The sequence below is a fragment of the Bicyclus anynana genome, chromosome 11 (assembly GCF_947172395.1).
Source record: "Bicyclus anynana chromosome 11, ilBicAnyn1.1, whole genome shotgun sequence".
Taxonomy (NCBI): Eukaryota; Metazoa; Arthropoda; class Insecta; order Lepidoptera; family Nymphalidae; genus Bicyclus; species Bicyclus anynana.
Genome location: NC_069093.1, coordinates 8,109,664 through 8,128,337, shown reverse-complemented (window position 1 = coordinate 8,128,337; position 18,674 = coordinate 8,109,664). Strand labels below are relative to the sequence as shown.

The 18,674-nt window shown below is 37.4% G+C and overlaps 1 protein-coding gene across 1 annotated transcript in view; it reads right to left on the bottom strand.

Annotated features, from left to right (window-relative positions):
- LOC112052069 (phospholipid-transporting ATPase ABCA3) overlaps positions 1-18,674 on the bottom strand; it is a 43,132-nt gene that overhangs the window by 9,926 nt on the left and 14,532 nt on the right. The window contains exons 10-25 of the mRNA XM_052884231.1: positions 17,151-17,254; positions 15,691-15,823; positions 12,200-12,429; positions 10,819-10,984; positions 10,249-10,482; positions 9,793-9,934; positions 9,180-9,286; positions 8,188-8,576; positions 6,801-7,010; positions 6,175-6,279; positions 5,564-5,735; positions 4,892-5,017; positions 4,109-4,232; positions 3,031-3,152; positions 2,561-2,685; positions 947-1,130 (exon numbers count right to left, since the gene is read on the bottom strand). Coding sequence (XP_052740191.1) covers positions 947-1,130; positions 2,561-2,685; positions 3,031-3,152; positions 4,109-4,232; positions 4,892-5,017; positions 5,564-5,735; positions 6,175-6,279; positions 6,801-7,010; positions 8,188-8,576; positions 9,180-9,286; positions 9,793-9,934; positions 10,249-10,482; positions 10,819-10,984; positions 12,200-12,429; positions 15,691-15,823; positions 17,151-17,254 — 2,673 coding nt within the window. The remainder of the gene's footprint in view (positions 1-946; positions 1,131-2,560; positions 2,686-3,030; positions 3,153-4,108; positions 4,233-4,891; positions 5,018-5,563; positions 5,736-6,174; positions 6,280-6,800; positions 7,011-8,187; positions 8,577-9,179; positions 9,287-9,792; positions 9,935-10,248; positions 10,483-10,818; positions 10,985-12,199; positions 12,430-15,690; positions 15,824-17,150; positions 17,255-18,674) is intronic.

Below are 18,674 nucleotides of genomic sequence, written 5' to 3'. Positions count from 1 at the left end.
CGCCATCTACTGGTAGTTTAGACATAACAAACACTGTTTCATATGCATGTAGAAGGCACTTTCCCGTCATCCCTCATATCCCTAATATCCCTAATCCTCAAGCGGGAACGAGAATGACGGGAGAGCGATCCACAACAACAACCGGCCCCAGAATCGGTTGCAACTCCTGCCCAATCTGACCGTGAGGTGCCAACGGCTGACACGGCAGCAGCACCACAAGCTCTTTCCCCAGCTCGGAGGCCGATGTAGAGTCGAAGGCGGCGTCCGCCACCGCGCCCAAGCCTCAACGCCCTGTTCGGAGGAGAGGAGGAACAGAGCCCACCCCAGCAGCCCCTACCGCGACCGCATCGCAAGCCCACCATCAGGCCCCCCCTACCAGGGGGAAGCCAGTCCTACCCTGGAGTTGCTGATGGTCGGGCTGACAGTATACCTCGAAGGCCATGGACCAGTGGCAGCTATTCAAGCAAGAATGGCAGCCCTGTACGTCATACTACCAACTGAGGACCGCCGCGATCCAGGATAGCGAAAAATCGCAGTCCAACACCCACCACCAACTGAGGACCGCCGCGATAGCGATGCAGGATAGCGAAAAATCGCAGGGCCACCGTATTTGTCTACACCGTATATGGAAGAGAGAACCGGGGGAGCACGGTCCCCCGCGACGCACCCGGGCAAGGAGGCCTCGAGGCCCGTACTCCTAGGCTTACGGGCCGGAGAAGACCCACACATCATGCCTGTAGAAGGCAGCACGCATCTTAAAAGCTTCGTTCCATTACACTTTTCGTAAGGCATTCACCAGTTTAATTAAGCAAGCGTGGGTAAAGAAGTTTTACTTTTAAATTTTAGCTTACCTACTAGCTCCAGTAGACACGGCTGTGCGTTGACATCATGTCAGTCAGTCAGTAAGATATTCTTTTATACTTTTTATAAATGTAGATGCCCTCACCGAAACTAAGTCTGTTGACAGCCAGGAAGTCCTTGTAGAACTTGGTAAGGTCCCTGCAGACCAGGCTGTGCTGCGGGAGCTCCGTCCGCGTGAGAGCTTGCACAGCGCTGCGCTCGCTGGCCACGTCGCCGTCTTCGTCCGCACGCGGCGCCGGCGGGCGATGCGGGCTCTCCTTGTAGAATACCTAACACAGTAGAATAGCAACAAACACTTTAGTATTTAAACCCTGTTTACTCGAAAGCTACCTTTGTGGAATATGACTGGAACCATCATTGTTTCAATATTCATTGGAGTTAAATTCAGTGTATTATATCGAATTTCAAAGTCACTGACATAGCTCAGCGAAACGCGAAACTGAAAAAGACGATGGGCAGACAACAATCTTCTGTGGAATTGATGATGTGACCCTAAAACACTGGGTGAAAAAATATGGATGGAAGGATGAAGGCAACCTGATCTACATCGCCACACAGGATGAAAACATCAAGACTAAGAACATCACAGAGAAGATAGAATTTGAACATTTAGCTCCTATGATGGCAATCCTGTAAGATTTTTTTTTACAGTAATAATGATCCATAATATAACAGAATAAAACATAGTACGAAGAACCGATGGCAGTTAGGGTCCCAAGGTGCTGGAATGGCGACCCCGCACTGAAAAGCGCAGTGTTGGTAGACTCCCCGCTTGGTGGACCGAGGACGTTAAGCGGGTTGCAGGGATGGTGGTGTCTTGAGACCGTTGTGTTTGGAAGTCCATGCAAGAGGCCTATGTCCAGCAGTGTACGTCCATCGGCTGATAATGATGTTGAATGATAGCGAATTTAAGCCGCGACATGTACTGTGTAGACTGAATTGACGTTAACGTTAAATAAAAATGGCGCACAAAAGTTGTTTTAAATGATGAAAAGTGAGAAACCATTTGACTAGCTTTAATATAATCTTCCGTGAGCCGATTGATAGACAACTGATTGTGTCTTTGGACCGTAGGTACAATATTATGTCGTTAGTTTTATAAAACTTGTTTAGAAGCTCTCGTAAGCCCACCTTACGAGAGCTTCTAAACAAGTTTCTTTTTCTCATTTTCTCATTAATCCACCCAGGATTAATGCAAGACGAAAAAAGTAATTGAAAAAAAATCGAATAACATAGCTCGTCACTCTCGCAATTTAGACGAATCCAAAGACATGTTGTATGCTACAATGCTACAATACCCAAAGTCCTTTTGAGGCTTTACTATGGCCTTGAGATTTGTTGAAATGATTAGTGATATTGTTTTTATAACAGATTAAAATCATTATCATTATTAACCCATGTTCGGCTCACTGCTGAGATCGAGTCTCCTCTCAGAATGAGAGGGGTTAGGCCAATAGTCCACCACGCTGGGCCAATGATTGGCAGACTTCACACGCAGAGAATTATGAAAATTCTCATGTATGCAGGTTTCCTTACGATGTTTTTCCTTTACCGTTTGAGACACGTAATATTTAATTTCTTAAAATGCACACAACTAAAAAGTTGGAAGTGCACGCCCCGGACCAGATTCGAACCCACACCCTCCAGAATCAGAGGCAGAGGTCATATCCACTGAATATCTCTCTCTCACTTGACTCACCTTATTCAGGATTTCATATTCTTTGATCAACAGAACTGTGAAGCCGAGTATCCCCACCATTGTCATCATAAACAGATATCGGCCGATACCAGGTTCGCTCCATTTTAAATACGGGTCGTCTTCGACTAAAAAATAAAGGAACACTCAATATTTGAATGCTTATTTCCAACACTTCAAGGTCTGCGTTAACTAATATAATAAAATATACGTAGGTAAATATCGTCCCCGTACCATATATTTAATACAATAATGTTTAATAATTATGCCGCCCAAAAATTATAGTTAATTTTTTTTAAATAAATAATTATCGAAATGTACCGCTCAGAAATGACGGCATAGTTATTTTCTGATATAGTAACAGCCTTCTAAGCGTTGTTCACGTTGGTTCATTTCATAGGTTATTTTTTTCCAAGGAAGGGCTTGTAGTCTATTAAAGTAAAAGTAAAACGTAAGGCACAAGACTCACTTACTACAACAAACCGACACGTTGAGCCTGTGGCACACGGTGAGGCGCGTGCAGTTGTCGATGTTCTCGAACTGCTTGCACAGCGCGTCGCACGCCAGCAGAGAGAACGACGAGTGGCTCATGTCCCTGCGGACAAACAATATCGTCATTATATAATGATTTATTTATTTTGCTATTATCCGCGAAAAGTCGACGAACCCATGCGACAACGTCACCCAGGTCCGACAAAATACTCTCTTCGTACGTTTCACCCCGAAACCGGAGCATCCTCAGGAGATGTTGACTCTACAACGTGCAATTGTCAGACCTGGGTGACGTTGTCACATGGGTTCGTCGACTTTTCGCGGATAATAGCAAAATAAATAAATCATTATATAATCATAGTGGAAGGTCATAAGAGGAGAGGAAGGCCAAAGAAGAGATGGTTGGATTGTGTGAAAGAGGACATGTGTGTAAAAGGAGTGGATGATGAGTTGACGAGTAATAGAAACGAATGGAAAAGATTGACATATTTTTCCGACCCCACTTAAGTGGGATAAGGGTAAGGAGATGATGAGATGATGATGAATCATGATGAACTTCCGCAAAGTAACGCCTGCTTCTATCTAATAAACAATATCGTCGGTCTCGATGTGATACCTCGTAACTAACAATTTTTGGTAAAAAATGATTTTGAGAAAGCTTCAATCAGCTTTTCCGGTGGTAGCCCGTAAATATCTTGTAGTACGTATATTAAAAACTTTTTTGGTCGCATAAAACGACTTTTAGTGATACCTAAAAGATGTTTCTTGTCTCTCCCGTAAAGTTCGTCATTTTGCACTTACTAGCACACTTACTATCACATCTAGACCGACGATATATCAGTGACTAGCTGACGCCGCGTGGTTCCCGTTCCCGTAGGAATATGGGGATAATTTATTCCTCCTTGCTCGATAAATGGGCTATCTAAAACTGAAAGAATTTTTCCAATCGGACCAGTAGTTCCTGAGATTAGCGCGTTCAAGCAAACAAACAAATACATGTTTGTTTGCTTATTTGTAGCTTGTAGTATCAGTATAAAAGTATAGATTATATATACATACCTGAAACTTCTGCTGATGCAATAGATGGGCAATGGCGAAAAGAGCCAGTCGAAAATGTGTGCATAATACGGATTACCAACTACGGGTAATCTTAATACTTCTGTTATCAGAAACGGCATACAACCTGAGTAGAAGAAAAATATGTTTTAATCCAAAGAGCAATAGGGATTATGACAGTTTTTTAAATTGTATATAAATTAAGAGTATGCTAATAGTAAAGCAATTTCGTAAAAGTAACGGAGTATCTGCGATCATTACTTTCGGAGCTACAGGGATTTAAAGGGTCAGATTAGCGGCGCTGCCGCGGATTCCTGAAAAACGCCTCATACAAAATGGCACGAACTAATGACGTCGTAGGCAATGTAATGATCGTTAGATTTCTATGGGCGTTCAAACAAAATTACTAATATCTTTGTTATTTGTGCGTTTATGTTTATAGTACAAATATTAAAAAATGTCACATTTAATGTAAGGAAGCTAAAACTGTATGAATTTTCATCTAATTACGATAAAAGATTTTTAATAGATTTTGAAATTTTATAATCTCATTTATTTTGCAAATATCCAGACAATATTTGCTTTTTATGTATAAATTAGTTGACATTGACCCTATTCACCCGAATGTATCATAAAAATCAATATATTCAAATCTAGTCATCATCCCCATTGGGATCTAGAACCTAATAGGATTATTATTTTAAGAGTAAATTGTAAAAAAAAATCGCTTTAAATAAGTAGAGTTTAAAATTTTCTTGTATAACATATCATCTTAAAATTACGTACCTGAAAAAATGTTTATAAAACACATTTTCGAGAACCCCGTAGCGGCGGCTTCGAAATAAAAAGCTGCCAGATAGTGTAACGGTATCATTGCAAACGCAAACACCACCAACACCAGTAACACTCTGCCTGCGAAAAATTATAAATTGTAATATAATATCTGTATTATAATCTATAATCACCAAAATAACATAATGCATAATTATACTTAAGTGTTTTTTTGTTGCAAGGCAATGAATTTTTATGGGCTACGGTTGACAAATACAGAATGTGCACTAAAGTTTAAAAAACAAAAATGGTAGGTGTCAAGGGACACCCGAATGGAACGACGTTCGCTATAGCTATCATCGCTATCGCTATAGCTATCATCGCTATAAATAGCGTTATCGCTGTCGATATCGCATCCCATCCCATCAAATCTTCGAACACTCATCAAAAGGAACTTCGTTCCAAAGGACGAGGGGCCTTTTGAGGTCTCTCTGGAGCTCACCAGCTGTCTCCAGGTCACGGCTTACAACTATAGCAAAAACATTACCCTCCTTCTTACGCAGTCGGGTAAAAAGTGTCGTTACAACTTTTTGTTCTTAATTTTTTCCGTCTAGCCCCCTTTCGCAACGCGCGACAAGGAACTTCGTTCCAAAAACAATTCTGTAATAGATAATAAACTCAAGTCACCTAATTCCTCAGGTGTGGCCAACGTGTTCTCCTGGTAGAAAGCTAACGTCAGTATTATAGCGAAGAAGACCATGAGCAGCCAAAACCAGTCCCATATCAACGCAGTGGTCCACAATATCGCAGGTCGCACACCCGACACACGCTGGAGGAGCTTCGCGCCGCTCGTGCGCTCCTGGTACATTAAATGCAGCTATTACAATTTTCGAAGTTTTTTAGTCAATATTAATGCGGCCAAATGACATACCCGTAACTTGTGAAGAGAAATAGACAAATGTCAACCAATAGCAGCACAACCGGAAATCATGCTATCTCATTCGTTGCGTGAAGATGAATGAGATGGGTTTGGTCTACTCGCTAGTAGTTGACTTTATGTCTATTTCTCTTTACAAGTGGTTGGCATACTGGTAATGTCGCAAACAGTCAAGAGCCAACCTGTCATATAATAAAAAAACTGTAAAAGTAAAATGACAATTTTTTTGACAATTAGCAACCATATGGGTGATTTATTGGTAAATATTTTATTGTAAATACATGTCATTATTTAGTATTTATTCTATGTAATATTAAAGATAACGAAACAGTTGGATTAAATAATAATTATTCAGACTCACTTTGATGACAAAAAGGACGAGGAATGACGTCACGAACGCCATACAGAATCCGATGTTAAAGGCGAATTGAAATGCCATACTGCTTCCACTTGCCATCACTTTGACCTATAATAATAATTATTAATAATTTTTAAATAATAATACCAGATGGAACCAAAGACCACTCCAACTTGAAGAGGTGTCAATTAACTAATCTAATTATTTTATTCTTTCACTTTTAAAAAATCAAAATGCGTCTATAGCAGTAAACAAATAAAGTCACAATCGAATTTTTGCTTTAAATGTCTTTAGTTTAGTTTCAAAAGTATTTAAGAAAAATGTAAAATACATACATACATATATAAATATAAAATATATTGTATATTTTATACTTACATAGTATGTATATATTTATTTTTTAGCTACTTTTTTGTGTGTAGGTATTTATATTATAGTATTTTTTTTGCACTATCCTGCATATTAATTTATTAATTATTTTATCCAAAGGTTGTCTGGCAGATATTTCTATAATCAATAATTGCACATACTTGTATATATGTATAATAATTTTCTTCTATTTTCTTTGTCATTGTTTTTATTTCGTACAATAAAGTATTTAAAAAATAAATAAGAACTATAATACTTACTAGATTCTCAATAGAGTACGGTAGCGGACGGTTCACGATAGTCAAAGAGCTGCCCGGCGAGAGGGCGTCCAATATGGCGTTGTTGGCAAGAGCCAGCGATATCGCCGAGTCGTGGTAGCCGTAGTTGCTGAACCACGCGGTGATGCGGTGCGGGGCGAACGTGGCGCCCACCAGGTTCTCGTAGCGGACGCGGGCTTGGTCTGCCTCACTCTGACAATTATAAAACATGTGAGCCGTCTTGGGACGCCTGGCAGATGTGAAACATCTCACTCTCTAAATTATCACGGTCAAACATTTTATTATCAGAAAAATAATGTTTTCAAGTAAAACACAGGTTATGTGTACTGCAGTAAACAACACTGTATACACTATAGGTATCCGAGCTCAGTGTAGCGAGAGATGGCTTAGCGCCGGATCGAGTGGGACAGAATCGCACAGTCGATTGCGCATGGCGACGCGTCGCCACACCGTACACACTACTGCATATATAGACTGTATATATACCATCATATAGCGTCGCCACGCCAGAAATCGGTTTTACGTTCGGCTATAAATTGAACTCTAATATAACATACTGGCTGACGCCGCGCGGTTTCACCCGTGAGGTTCCTAGCATGGTTCATAGCATTCCTCGATAAATAGGCTATCTAACACTAAGAGAATTTTTCAAATCGGGCCAGTATTTCCTGAGATTAGTGCGTTCAAACAAGCAAATAAACAACTCTTCAACTTTATTATAAACGTAAGCTTATAGAAAAGTCGTAATATAGTGTCAATGATTACGTAAACGACAAAATTGCTTGGAAATGAAATGTATTACATGACATGCTACTTATATACCTATTGTTAAATGGTGATAAACTAAAAAAAGGATAAGCCTGACTGAGTTTGTTGTGGGCTCTTCTCGCACCAAGGCGCGTTTGGAACCCTCTTAATTTTAAGTTTTTGAATAATTATTATCACCATTATTTTAAGTTTAATTTTATTACCTGACGTTTCGAAAGAGCTTGTAAACTAAGCCTATTTGAAATAAATGAATTTTGACTTTGGACTTTTTTGACTATAATATTAGTATAGATACAAGATTCGCAGACGAACCAAAGTCACCGACATAGCTAAACCAGTCGTCGTCACCGACAAAGCTGAAGTGGCAATGGGTGGGGCACATGGTTCGAGTCGATGGACGTTGGGGTCACAAGGTGCTGGAATGGCGACCCCGCACTAGAAAACGCAGTGTTGGTCGACCCTCCACCAGGTGGAGGTGGTAAGGACACCATATCTTAAAATGATGAATGATGATATAATAAAAGTGCATATGCAAAATTTTAATGTCTTTGATACAATCGGGAGATTGTGTTAAAGATGAAGTAAACAACATTCAACATACCAATTTTAAATAAAATTTCCCTAAATCTATTTGTCCAATGTCCGTCAATAGCATGTTTGCGGTATTAACTGTTTTAAAATAATCCTTATATGCCATCATCGCTCTTCGTTCTAAACTGTTTTCAGTCAAATTAGCTCCTTCTGATATCAGAGTTTCCGTTTTCCTAAAACCACTTTCCAAACTAAGTTCCAATGATGGGAGCTGAGTCATGAATCGCCACGACCTTGCTATCCATACAGATATAGATATATTTATAATTGGTGTAATTATCTGTATCAATGAAGCCAATTTGTTCCTCAGCGTATTGTAGGCCAGCTTTAAGAACATCGCTTTTATGTGGTTCCTTAATAGTTTGAACCCTCGCACTTTTTGTATTGGCTCGTTGTCTACTGCAATAAACAACGTTTTTAATAAGTTCTAATTTCTAAAGCATTCATTATAGCTGGGGAGCCGAAGAGGGGATTTCTGCAGTTACTCGAGCACGGCAGATGAACATAAGGAACTATACCTAGCACGTTGCTGAGTACTTACACCAAATATGAGCCCTTAATATTGGTGAGTACGTTTAGGGCAACCAAAAAAAAACTAACTTCAGAAATACTCAACCAGCATGTCATATTAAGATAAGGTAGGTGAGTTGTTAGCTAAAAACTGCACATTTCGAAAATCACAAGGTTTCAAAGTTACAAACTAAAACCCTTATACTTATTTTAGTTCTCGAGTTACGAGCGCGATTAATTTCTACTTATTTTGAAGGAAATAACCTCCTAAATAATCGCTAAAATTTTCTGACAATTTCAGTAAGCCAAAGTAATGAAAATTGCTTTTAAAGGCTGTAGTTTTTTTCCTCAGCTAAAAGCGAAAAAAGTATCCATTTATTCTTCCTATAATTTAATCTACCAAATGTAATGGATCCCAATGATGCTCGAGTAACTGCAAATTTAGCATCCCGGGCTCCCCTACTATAAGTAATCATTAGTTATCACTCATACTTATATTATTCCGGTGTCCATCTAACGGAACTATGGCACAGTCGTTGTACAAGCTTTTGTAATTGTTTTTCTTTGAGGACGACACATCATTGTCTTCCGCACCCGCTCTGCCAAATAATGGTAAATAAGCGTTTTTCAAACATTATCAAAAGTCATTATCTTATATCTATATTTTATATACTTATAATAATAATTAATAATCATACTTATAATAAAACAGGTAGAATTCTATACATTTGTTCGCAATTTGAGATTTCACTTATACCATTTGTACCGTGGCATAGGGTACTACTAGCGCCATCTAGAATTTATCTGAAACTACTGAATGAATTCAAATGAAACTTGGCACGGATTAAGACTATAATACGGATAAGGTTATAGGATACTTTTTATTGCGAAAATAAAATAAGGGGGTGAAATAGGGATTAAACGTTGGTGTTGAAAGTCCTTAATTTTAGTTACAGTTTTAAAAATTTGTTCATAAATCATAAAAAAATGCCAAATATAATGTAATTCAAGAATTTTTAAAATTCAATCCTTAAAGTAGTGAAATAGGGTTGAAAGTCGCGGGCGTCCGCTAGTCTAGAATAGTTACAGACTGAGAGGTACTTACTTCATAAATACCTCTTCAAGGCTCGTTACTGACAAACCGTAACTAGACACTTTTAGATTTTCCTTTTCTTCTTCGAATTTCTTAAGCATTTCTGGAAATTTACTGACATGTTCGTTTGGTAAAATATATGTCAACTCCGATCCTGAAACCAAACAATTTTGCCTATATTATTTAAAAAAAACCATAGGGCTGAACGGTTACACGAATTGAAAATTAATTTCTATGCCAGAAATTAAGTGAAAGAATAAAAACAATATTTTTCACTACTCTTGCTTAAAAACACTGTCATATTACCCCTCGCGGCCCTCGCCTTACGTCTCGGGCCCTAAAAATACCTCGTATATAATGGGTCTTTTTAGCCCCTTGTATAACAATCTACTATTAATAAAGACATTAATAAAATATGAAGCGCAGAACATAAATATTTGTGAGTATTCAATAGTTTGTTATACCTACCGATATTGGTGTTTTCCTTAATGTCTGGTGCGTAATTCTTAAAGAATCTCGTGACATCCTGTACATTGCAATGATCCATTTTGACTATAGTCAGTTTGTAACCAATTCCATAGTGCTTTTTCAAGAAATAAGATGTACCGACACATTGCAATCGTCCGCCCGACATGATAGCTATACGGTCACCTAGCACGTCAGCCTCGTCCATGAAATGCGTTGTTAGGATCATAGTTCGACCTAAAACAAAGCTTCATAATAGTAAAAGTAATAACAGTAAAAGCAGGATACGCACGTTTGAACAGATCCTGGTTTTATTTTAGGGATGTCTTTGATAAACAATTGACAACGTTTAATTCGAGATATACGTTACAATTTTCTACAATAACTCTGACTTTGTGTGACTTTGCATTTAATCGAATAGGTAAACATTTACCAAACATGCTCCAACATTGAACAGTACAGTCTTAAAAGCCCTCTGTCAGTAAGCAGACTTGTCATAACTTCACGGAAAATAGTAAATATTTACTACTTATTACGTTTTAATAAAGTTGCTCTACATAATATTAATCTTACCTCTTTTCTCTTTCTGTAATAGATCCCATAACGATCTCCGGGCCGCCGGATCGAGGCCAGACGTGGGTTCGTCTAGTAACACCACTCGAGAGGACCCGCACATCGCTGCCCCCACGGACAGCCGTCGCTTCTGACCGCCTGATAGGTGCTTTGATACCACGTCCCTCTATAGAAAATTTAAATATTTATAGTATCGAAGTACTAAAGTCCCAGAGTGATTCCAATTTATGACTATAACTTGAGACTTGATCTTCAAGTCGTAGACTAATCTTCTGTAGAATTTTATAGATGTAATACGTCAACATAAACTCATCGAGGAGATCGAAAGATCGAATAAACATTTGAGAATTTTAGCAATGGGATTATTCTTCAGTTCAGGGCAGCACCATGTATAACGAAGAAGAGCGTTTTACAGATACAAAGATGCTATTTCGCGAGATATGAAACGGAACGAAGTGTGACCTTCACTTAAGTTTACCTTTTCCTCCACCTTCAGAAGTCAAAAGGGCATCTTTTAACAGCGAATAGAATATTATGTGTTCTACAGCGTAAGACCAGGGAACATTTGCGGACAAAGTTGCGTCTCAGCAGTACCAACAATAGTTTTCCTCATAACTATACGGATGTCTTGCGATGTTTGCACAAACCCTAAGTGTGTTCTTTGCTAAGTATTTACCTTTTCCTCTGACTCCAAAAGTTTGACAAAAGGATCGACCTCATCGTTTATCTTCCGTCAAATTGGGCACTCCTTTTAACCGTAAGTAGGATACGATGTGTTCGGCGACCGTGCCATCAGGGAACAACACGTTATATTGTGGACATATGCCTATAGACTTGCTCCCAATTCCGTCTCAGCAATATCTAAAGAAGGTTCATAACAATACGGCTGCTACGTTGCATCTTGCGATATTTGCACAGGCCCAAATGCGATCTATTAACTTCTATGTGTTCTTCTATGTGTTGTGTATCTGACCTTTTCCTCCAACTCCAGAAGTTTGACTTGCTATGTAGATTGACTTGCTCCCAGTTCCGTCACAACAATACCTACAGAAGGTTTTTAACAATACGGCTGCTACACTACAGACCCCAAATGCGATCTATTAACTTTTATGTGTACTGACCTTTTCCTCCAACTCCAGAAGTTTGACGAAATGATCGACCTCATCGTTTATCTTCGACTTGGGCACTCCTTTTAACCGCGAGTAGAATATTATTGGAGACCGTGCCATCAGGGAACAAGGAATAACATATTCTTTTACGGACAAATGTCGATTGGCTTACCCCCAGTTCCGTCTCAACAATACCTACAAGAGGTTTATAGCAATACGGCTGCTACTCTACAAACCCTAAATGCGATCTTTTAACTTCTACGCTTACTGACCTTTTCCTCCAACTCCAGAAGTTTGACGAAATGATCGACCTCATCGTTTATCTTCGACTTGGGCACTCCTTTTAACCGCGAGTAGAATATGATGTGTTCGGCGACCGTGAGATCAGGGAACAACACGTTGTGCTGCGGACAGATGCCGATGGACTTGCGCGCCTGCTCCGTCTCGCTCACTATGTCGTACCCGTTGATGGTCGCCGAGCCGGACGTCGGTGGGACCATACCTTTGGGAAAATAAAAAGTTCTTAAGGTGCTGACATAATAGGGATGATGAAAGTTTTTTAAATGGTATATAAATTAAGAGTATGCTAATAGTAAAGCAATTTTGTAAAAGGAACAGGGTGTCTGCGATCATTACTTTCGGAGCTACAGGGAGATAAAGAGTCAGATTTGCGGCGCTGCCACGGATCCCTGAAAAACGCCCCATACAAAATGGTACGAACTAATGACGTCGTAGGTAATGTAATGATCGTTAGATTTGTATGTGCGTTCAAACAAAATTACTTATTAATATCTGTGTTATTTGTGCGTTTATGTTTAAAGGTCATATATTAAAAAATGTCACATTTAATGTAAGGAAGCTAAAACTGTATGAATTTTCATCTAATTACGATAAAAGATTTTTAACAGATTTGAAATTTTATAGGTAATCTCATTTATTTTGCAAATATCCAGACAATCTTTACTTTTTATGTATAAATTAGTTAACATTGACCCTATTTACCCTAAAGTATCATAAAAATCAATATATTCAAACCTAGTCATCATCCCTATTTTATTGTATAAGCTACCGAACCTGACTTGGTCCGCGAAAAAACTAGTGTAAATTTTACGTTATTGTACGTGAATTTTGCATGTCATTTAGAAGGATAGTCATGCAATCGCGGATTTTGTTGTAGAACTATAAACTGGCCTAGTGCAAGTCGGACTCGCGTACAAAGGGTTCCATACCAATCCATAAAAGGGGGCAAGAAATCACGTATCTTGCTCGCCCTCTTAAATGTTCTGTTTTTAGTATGTTGCTATAGCGACAATAGAAATACATCATCTGCGAAAATTTCAACTGTCTATCTAACACGGTTTTTAGTAATGGGGTACAGTTTTACCCTTTGTATATGGAATATCCCACTATGTATTGTTTTGTTATATCTCTTGAAAAAATCTTCGTGACTTCAAAAGTCCCCTAATTTAGAAATACCCTCAATAAAGTATTACTTGATAAATAATAATCATGATAAGATATAATCGTACGTCTGAAAATAATTCGTGACAAGGGGCAGTTAATACGGCAGGTAAATGACGAATTAAGGGAGCTTTTATAATGGAGCACATTTGACATTTCAGAAAGTTATAGTAATTATCGACGTTACTTTGTACAGGCGAGTCATGTTTATTTTACTAGACACAATAAAGTTGATGATTGTTAATCTATACTAATATTAGCCGATCCAATAATACGGGGATTAGTGTAGCCTATGACACTCACAAATAACGTGACTTAATGGTGGGAAAAGAATTTTCAAAATGGGTTCAGAAGCTCCAGAGATTACATCCTACAATACCAAAAACTTTACCTCTATAATATTAGTATAGATATAGATTATAAAGAAGTTACCTACCTCTAGTTTGTGCGTTTGTTTAGGTTGTAGGAGGTGATCTCTGGATCTAACAAACCTATTTTGAAAATTCTCTTAACAATAGAAAGCTACATCTTCCTTTAACTACAGATTTTCTTGATGAGTACTGTTTACCAAAAAAGAAATTAGAAATGAAGGTAGAAAACGCATGTCATATCATAACTTATTTAATTTAAATTATTTATGGTTTGTTTATAAAATGTTATATAAAATATCTAATTGTTCTAAGCTTATTAATCAAAATATAAAATATTATTATTATTAGGTGTATATATAAATTATTATTAGGTGTGAAATAACTAGTGATTTATACCCTCATTTTTAATTCGTTTGTTGGTAAACAGTATTTATCAAGAAAGGCTGTAGTATAGCCCTGCATTTTCATAAGAACGGGAACTACGCGGGTGTAACGGGACGTCTTCTAGTGTGTTATACAATTATTTCCGAAATTACATTAAAAAAAATCTTTTTCATTAGTTGTCAGATCAATCAATGAAGACGTTTAGGTATAACATACCTACATGAATAGTCAGGACATCGATTTTGAACTTAAAACTGTCAAAAAATATAAAAATAGCATAAATAATAACAGTAGGTTTTCTTTTGTTTAGCTTAAAGAAACTTAAATGTATCTTATGTTGTTCTTGTGACACAAGTATCGAGAAACCTGACAAATGTAAGGCTATAATTCTAAATAGTAAACGATGTAGGTCAAGTTGAAGTACTTTCACTTGCTAAACAATCACGTAACTACTCGTATTAAAGCGCCCGTGACATTGATAATGAAATTGAAGACTAAAAATCTATACTTATAATAAATCTGTAGAGAGGTCAATAGGGATGATGACAGTTTTTTAAATTGTATAAAAATTAAGAGAGAAGATTTTGTAGAAGAAACAGGGTATCTGCGGTCATTACTTTCGGAGCTACAGGGATTTAAAGGGTTAGATTTGCGGCGCTGCCGCGGATCCCTGAAAAACGCTCCATACAAAATGGCACGAACTAATGACGTCGTAGGCAATGTAATGATCGTTAGATTTGTATGTGCGTTCAAACAAAATTACTAATATCTTTGTTATTTGTGCGTTTATGTTTATAGTTCATTTATTAAAAAATGTCACATTTAATGTAAGGAAGCTAAAATTGTATGAATTTTCATCTAATTACGATAAAAGATTTTTAATAGATTTTGAAATTTTATAATCTCATTTATTTTGGAAATATCCAGAAAATCTTTGCTTTTTATATATAAATTAGTTAACATTGACCCTATGTACCCGAATGTATCATGAAAATCAATATATTCAAACCTAGTCATCATCCCCATTCTGTACATGAAATATATTTACTATCAGGGGGTGATTAGTGATCGATACTGATGCTAAAAATGCAATCAGTAAAATTTTGGTCTGTCTGTATGTTCGTTATAGAAATAAAAACTACTCGACGGATTGTAACGAAACTTGGTACAATTATTCTTCATACTCCTGGGCAGGTTATAGTATAATTTTCATCACGCTACGATTAATAGGAGCAAAGCAGTGAAGGGAAATGTTGGGAAAACGGTAGAAGTTACTCCATTTTTACAGCGATATTACTGTAAAGGCTGGATTAAAGAGGTCTAAGGGCGAACGAAGTCGCGGGCGTCAGCTAGTAGAGAATAATATATCTACCAGCACCTTACCGGATATCAGAGGGATACCTGCGAGTAAACAATTTACAAGTAATAAGTATTTACCTATTCTTAGAATCATGCTGTATAAGTAAGTATATATTTACTAACCGTCATCAATTAATGCATTTATTGCTTGCGTACTACAGTTCTAGGAATAAGTAGTTAATATTTACCGGTTAGCATAGATATGGTAGTCGTCTTTCCGGCACCATTATGACCTAATAATACTGTTATTTCATTTTCATATATCCTAAGGTTTAAATTATCTACAGCCTTTTTACGTCCTTTGTACACTTTTGTGAGATTCTGAAACAAAATATTTGAATGTGATGTAATTTGAATTATATTACCTATACATGTAAAAATCAAAATACTCGTCTAATTTCTCAACAAGGTTCTCAATATTATTTTGGCCATCAGTTCGACAAAGTTTCTATACGTTGTGCCCAATTTTGCACTCATGAACACTTGAATTTATCATATCATCTAATTCAATTGAATTAAAAATCTGAGTGTGATAATATTTTACTTAAATTTTCAAGTATTTACTACAATTTAATGTACGTACATGTACATACATAAGAGCTGTGATAGCCCAGTGGATATGACCCCTGCTTCCGATTCCGGAAGGGTGGGTTCGAATCCGGTCCGGGGCATGCACCTCCAACTTTTCAGTTGTGTGCATTTTAAGAAATTAAATATCACGTGTCTCAAACGGTGAAACATCGTGAGCAAACCTGCATACCAGAGAATTTTCTCAATTCTCTGCGTCTGTGAAGTCTGCCAATTCGCATTGGGCCAGCGTGGATGACTATTGGCCTAACGCCTCTCATTCTGAGAAGAGATTCGAGCTCAGCAGTGAGCCGAATATGGGTTGATAACAAATGTACATACTCATTACTCATGCTAAAATACAGCTTTCTAGTATATAATACCTACTATATTATAACCATTGTTTGTATCACTATTATCTATATCTATACTAATATTATAAAGAGGTAAAGTTTGTAAGTTTGTAACATTCTATAAATGGGGTAATCTTCGGAACTACTGGTCCGATTTCAAAAATTCTTTCACTAATTTGTTTATATTCTTAACGATGTTCATGACGACACATAGAGAATTCCTAAGGCAGTTCTTTCATATAATTTTATGCGAGTTGTTATTTAGTAAACATCCACATCAAAGATGTAGTTTTAAGTACATCTATTTTTAAACTAGTACAGTCACTGTATATATTTGACGATGTGATAGTTGTTTACATTTACAACAACAAAAATTCCAGTTTATTATTTTTGAATTACTGAATTATTATGTAAAAAAAACCGTTATTCAAAATTGTTTTTTTTTTAATCCACTTTTGAAGCCTTCTGCTGAAAGTACCATATAAACATTTCACCAAGGAAAATAAACTCATACTTCATCACCATCATCATCATATCAGCCGATGGACGTCCACTGCAGGACATAGGCCTTTTGTAGGGACTTCCAAACATCAGGATACTGAGCCACCTGCATCCAGCGAATCCTTGCGACTCGCTTGATGTCGTCAGTCACCTGGTGGGGGGGTCGACCAACACGGCGCTTACTAGTGCGAGGTCGCCATTCCAGCACTTTAGTAACTCATACTTACTTCGATATTAATGCCCATTGGCACACCTTTTGGTTCTTCATCATGGACGACCTTTAGTAAGGCGTTTTTATATTCATGATCTACGCCATTTGAGTTTGTGACGGCTGTAACAAACAGTTGTTATTCATTATTTACTTTTTTTTATTTGTATCTATACTTTTGCTATAGATAGAATATTAAACTGGTGAAATTCTATACATTTATTCGCAATTTGAGATTTTACTTATACCATTTGTAACACCAAACGTAACTGTAGCATAGAGTACTACTAGCGCCATCTAGAATCTATACTTATAATACGAATTCTGTACATTTTGTACAATATGTACATTGAAGATATTTTGAAAATTTTTGTTGGGGGGCGTTAAATAATCGATGGTGAAGCTAAAAATATTTTTTTCGATTATTTGTCTGTCTGTCTGTCTGTTCGTATTTTTTTTTGTTATTCGGGCATCACGCTGAAACTACTGAATGAATTCAAATGAAACACGGTTTAAGACCATAATATGGAGAAGGTGAAATAGGGTGAAATATGAAAAGGGGGTGAAATAGGGGTTGAAAGTTTGTATGGAAACTGCTTCATTTTTAGAGTTCGTTTTAAAAATTTCTGCATAAATCATAAAAAAAAATACGAAGTTTAATAGGATTCAAAAATTTTTAAAATTTAAATTCTAAAGTGGTGAAATAGGGCTTGAAAGTTTACATTGATTGCCATGCGGACGAAGTCGCGGGCGTCCGCTAGTTCAATAATAAGTTAGTCCGCAAGTCCTGTTAGCAGTGGTCGGCTGTCAAAGATTGCTTATAGCGATAAGGCCGCCTTTGCCTGCTAATTAAACGACAATAGCCCAGAGGGAGAAAACAGTTCATACTTGCAGTATGAAAGCTTTTTACTTTATAGGATTGGTCGTAATCAATAATCGAAGGTCAGGCTTTGTACTCGTAGTTTAAACTGTATAGGTTCCAAATATTATAAAACTTGTTGCATTTATACTAATATATAAAGCTGATGTATGTTTGATTGAACGCGCTAATCTCAGGAACTACTGGTCCGATTCGAAATATTCTTGCAGTGTAAGATAGCCCATTTATCGAAGCAGGCTATATGCTATATATTATACCCGTATTTCTACGGGAACGAGAACCACGCGGGTGAAACCGCGCGGCGTCAGATAGTCAGAGATAAAAAATATCGAATTGATAGACAAGAGTACCTATATGTAGATAATGTAGATATATTACACTAAAATAGTGAAGCGTATACAAAACGTGTGGCCCTGAACCTTCAAACAGAAGTTGTCATTGATAGTATTCAAACGAATCGATAAGTCATAAATGAATAACGTAAACCGTAGTGTTTTATGGGAATATCTATTAACACATAGGTAATCTACCGATTTAGTGTAGCTTTTTGATATACTGGACTAGCAAAGCGCGGTTTCATCAACGTAGTTCACGTTCCCATAGGAATACGGGAATAATCTATAGCATATGTTACCCGCAGAGCATTTCATAGCATGCATAAAC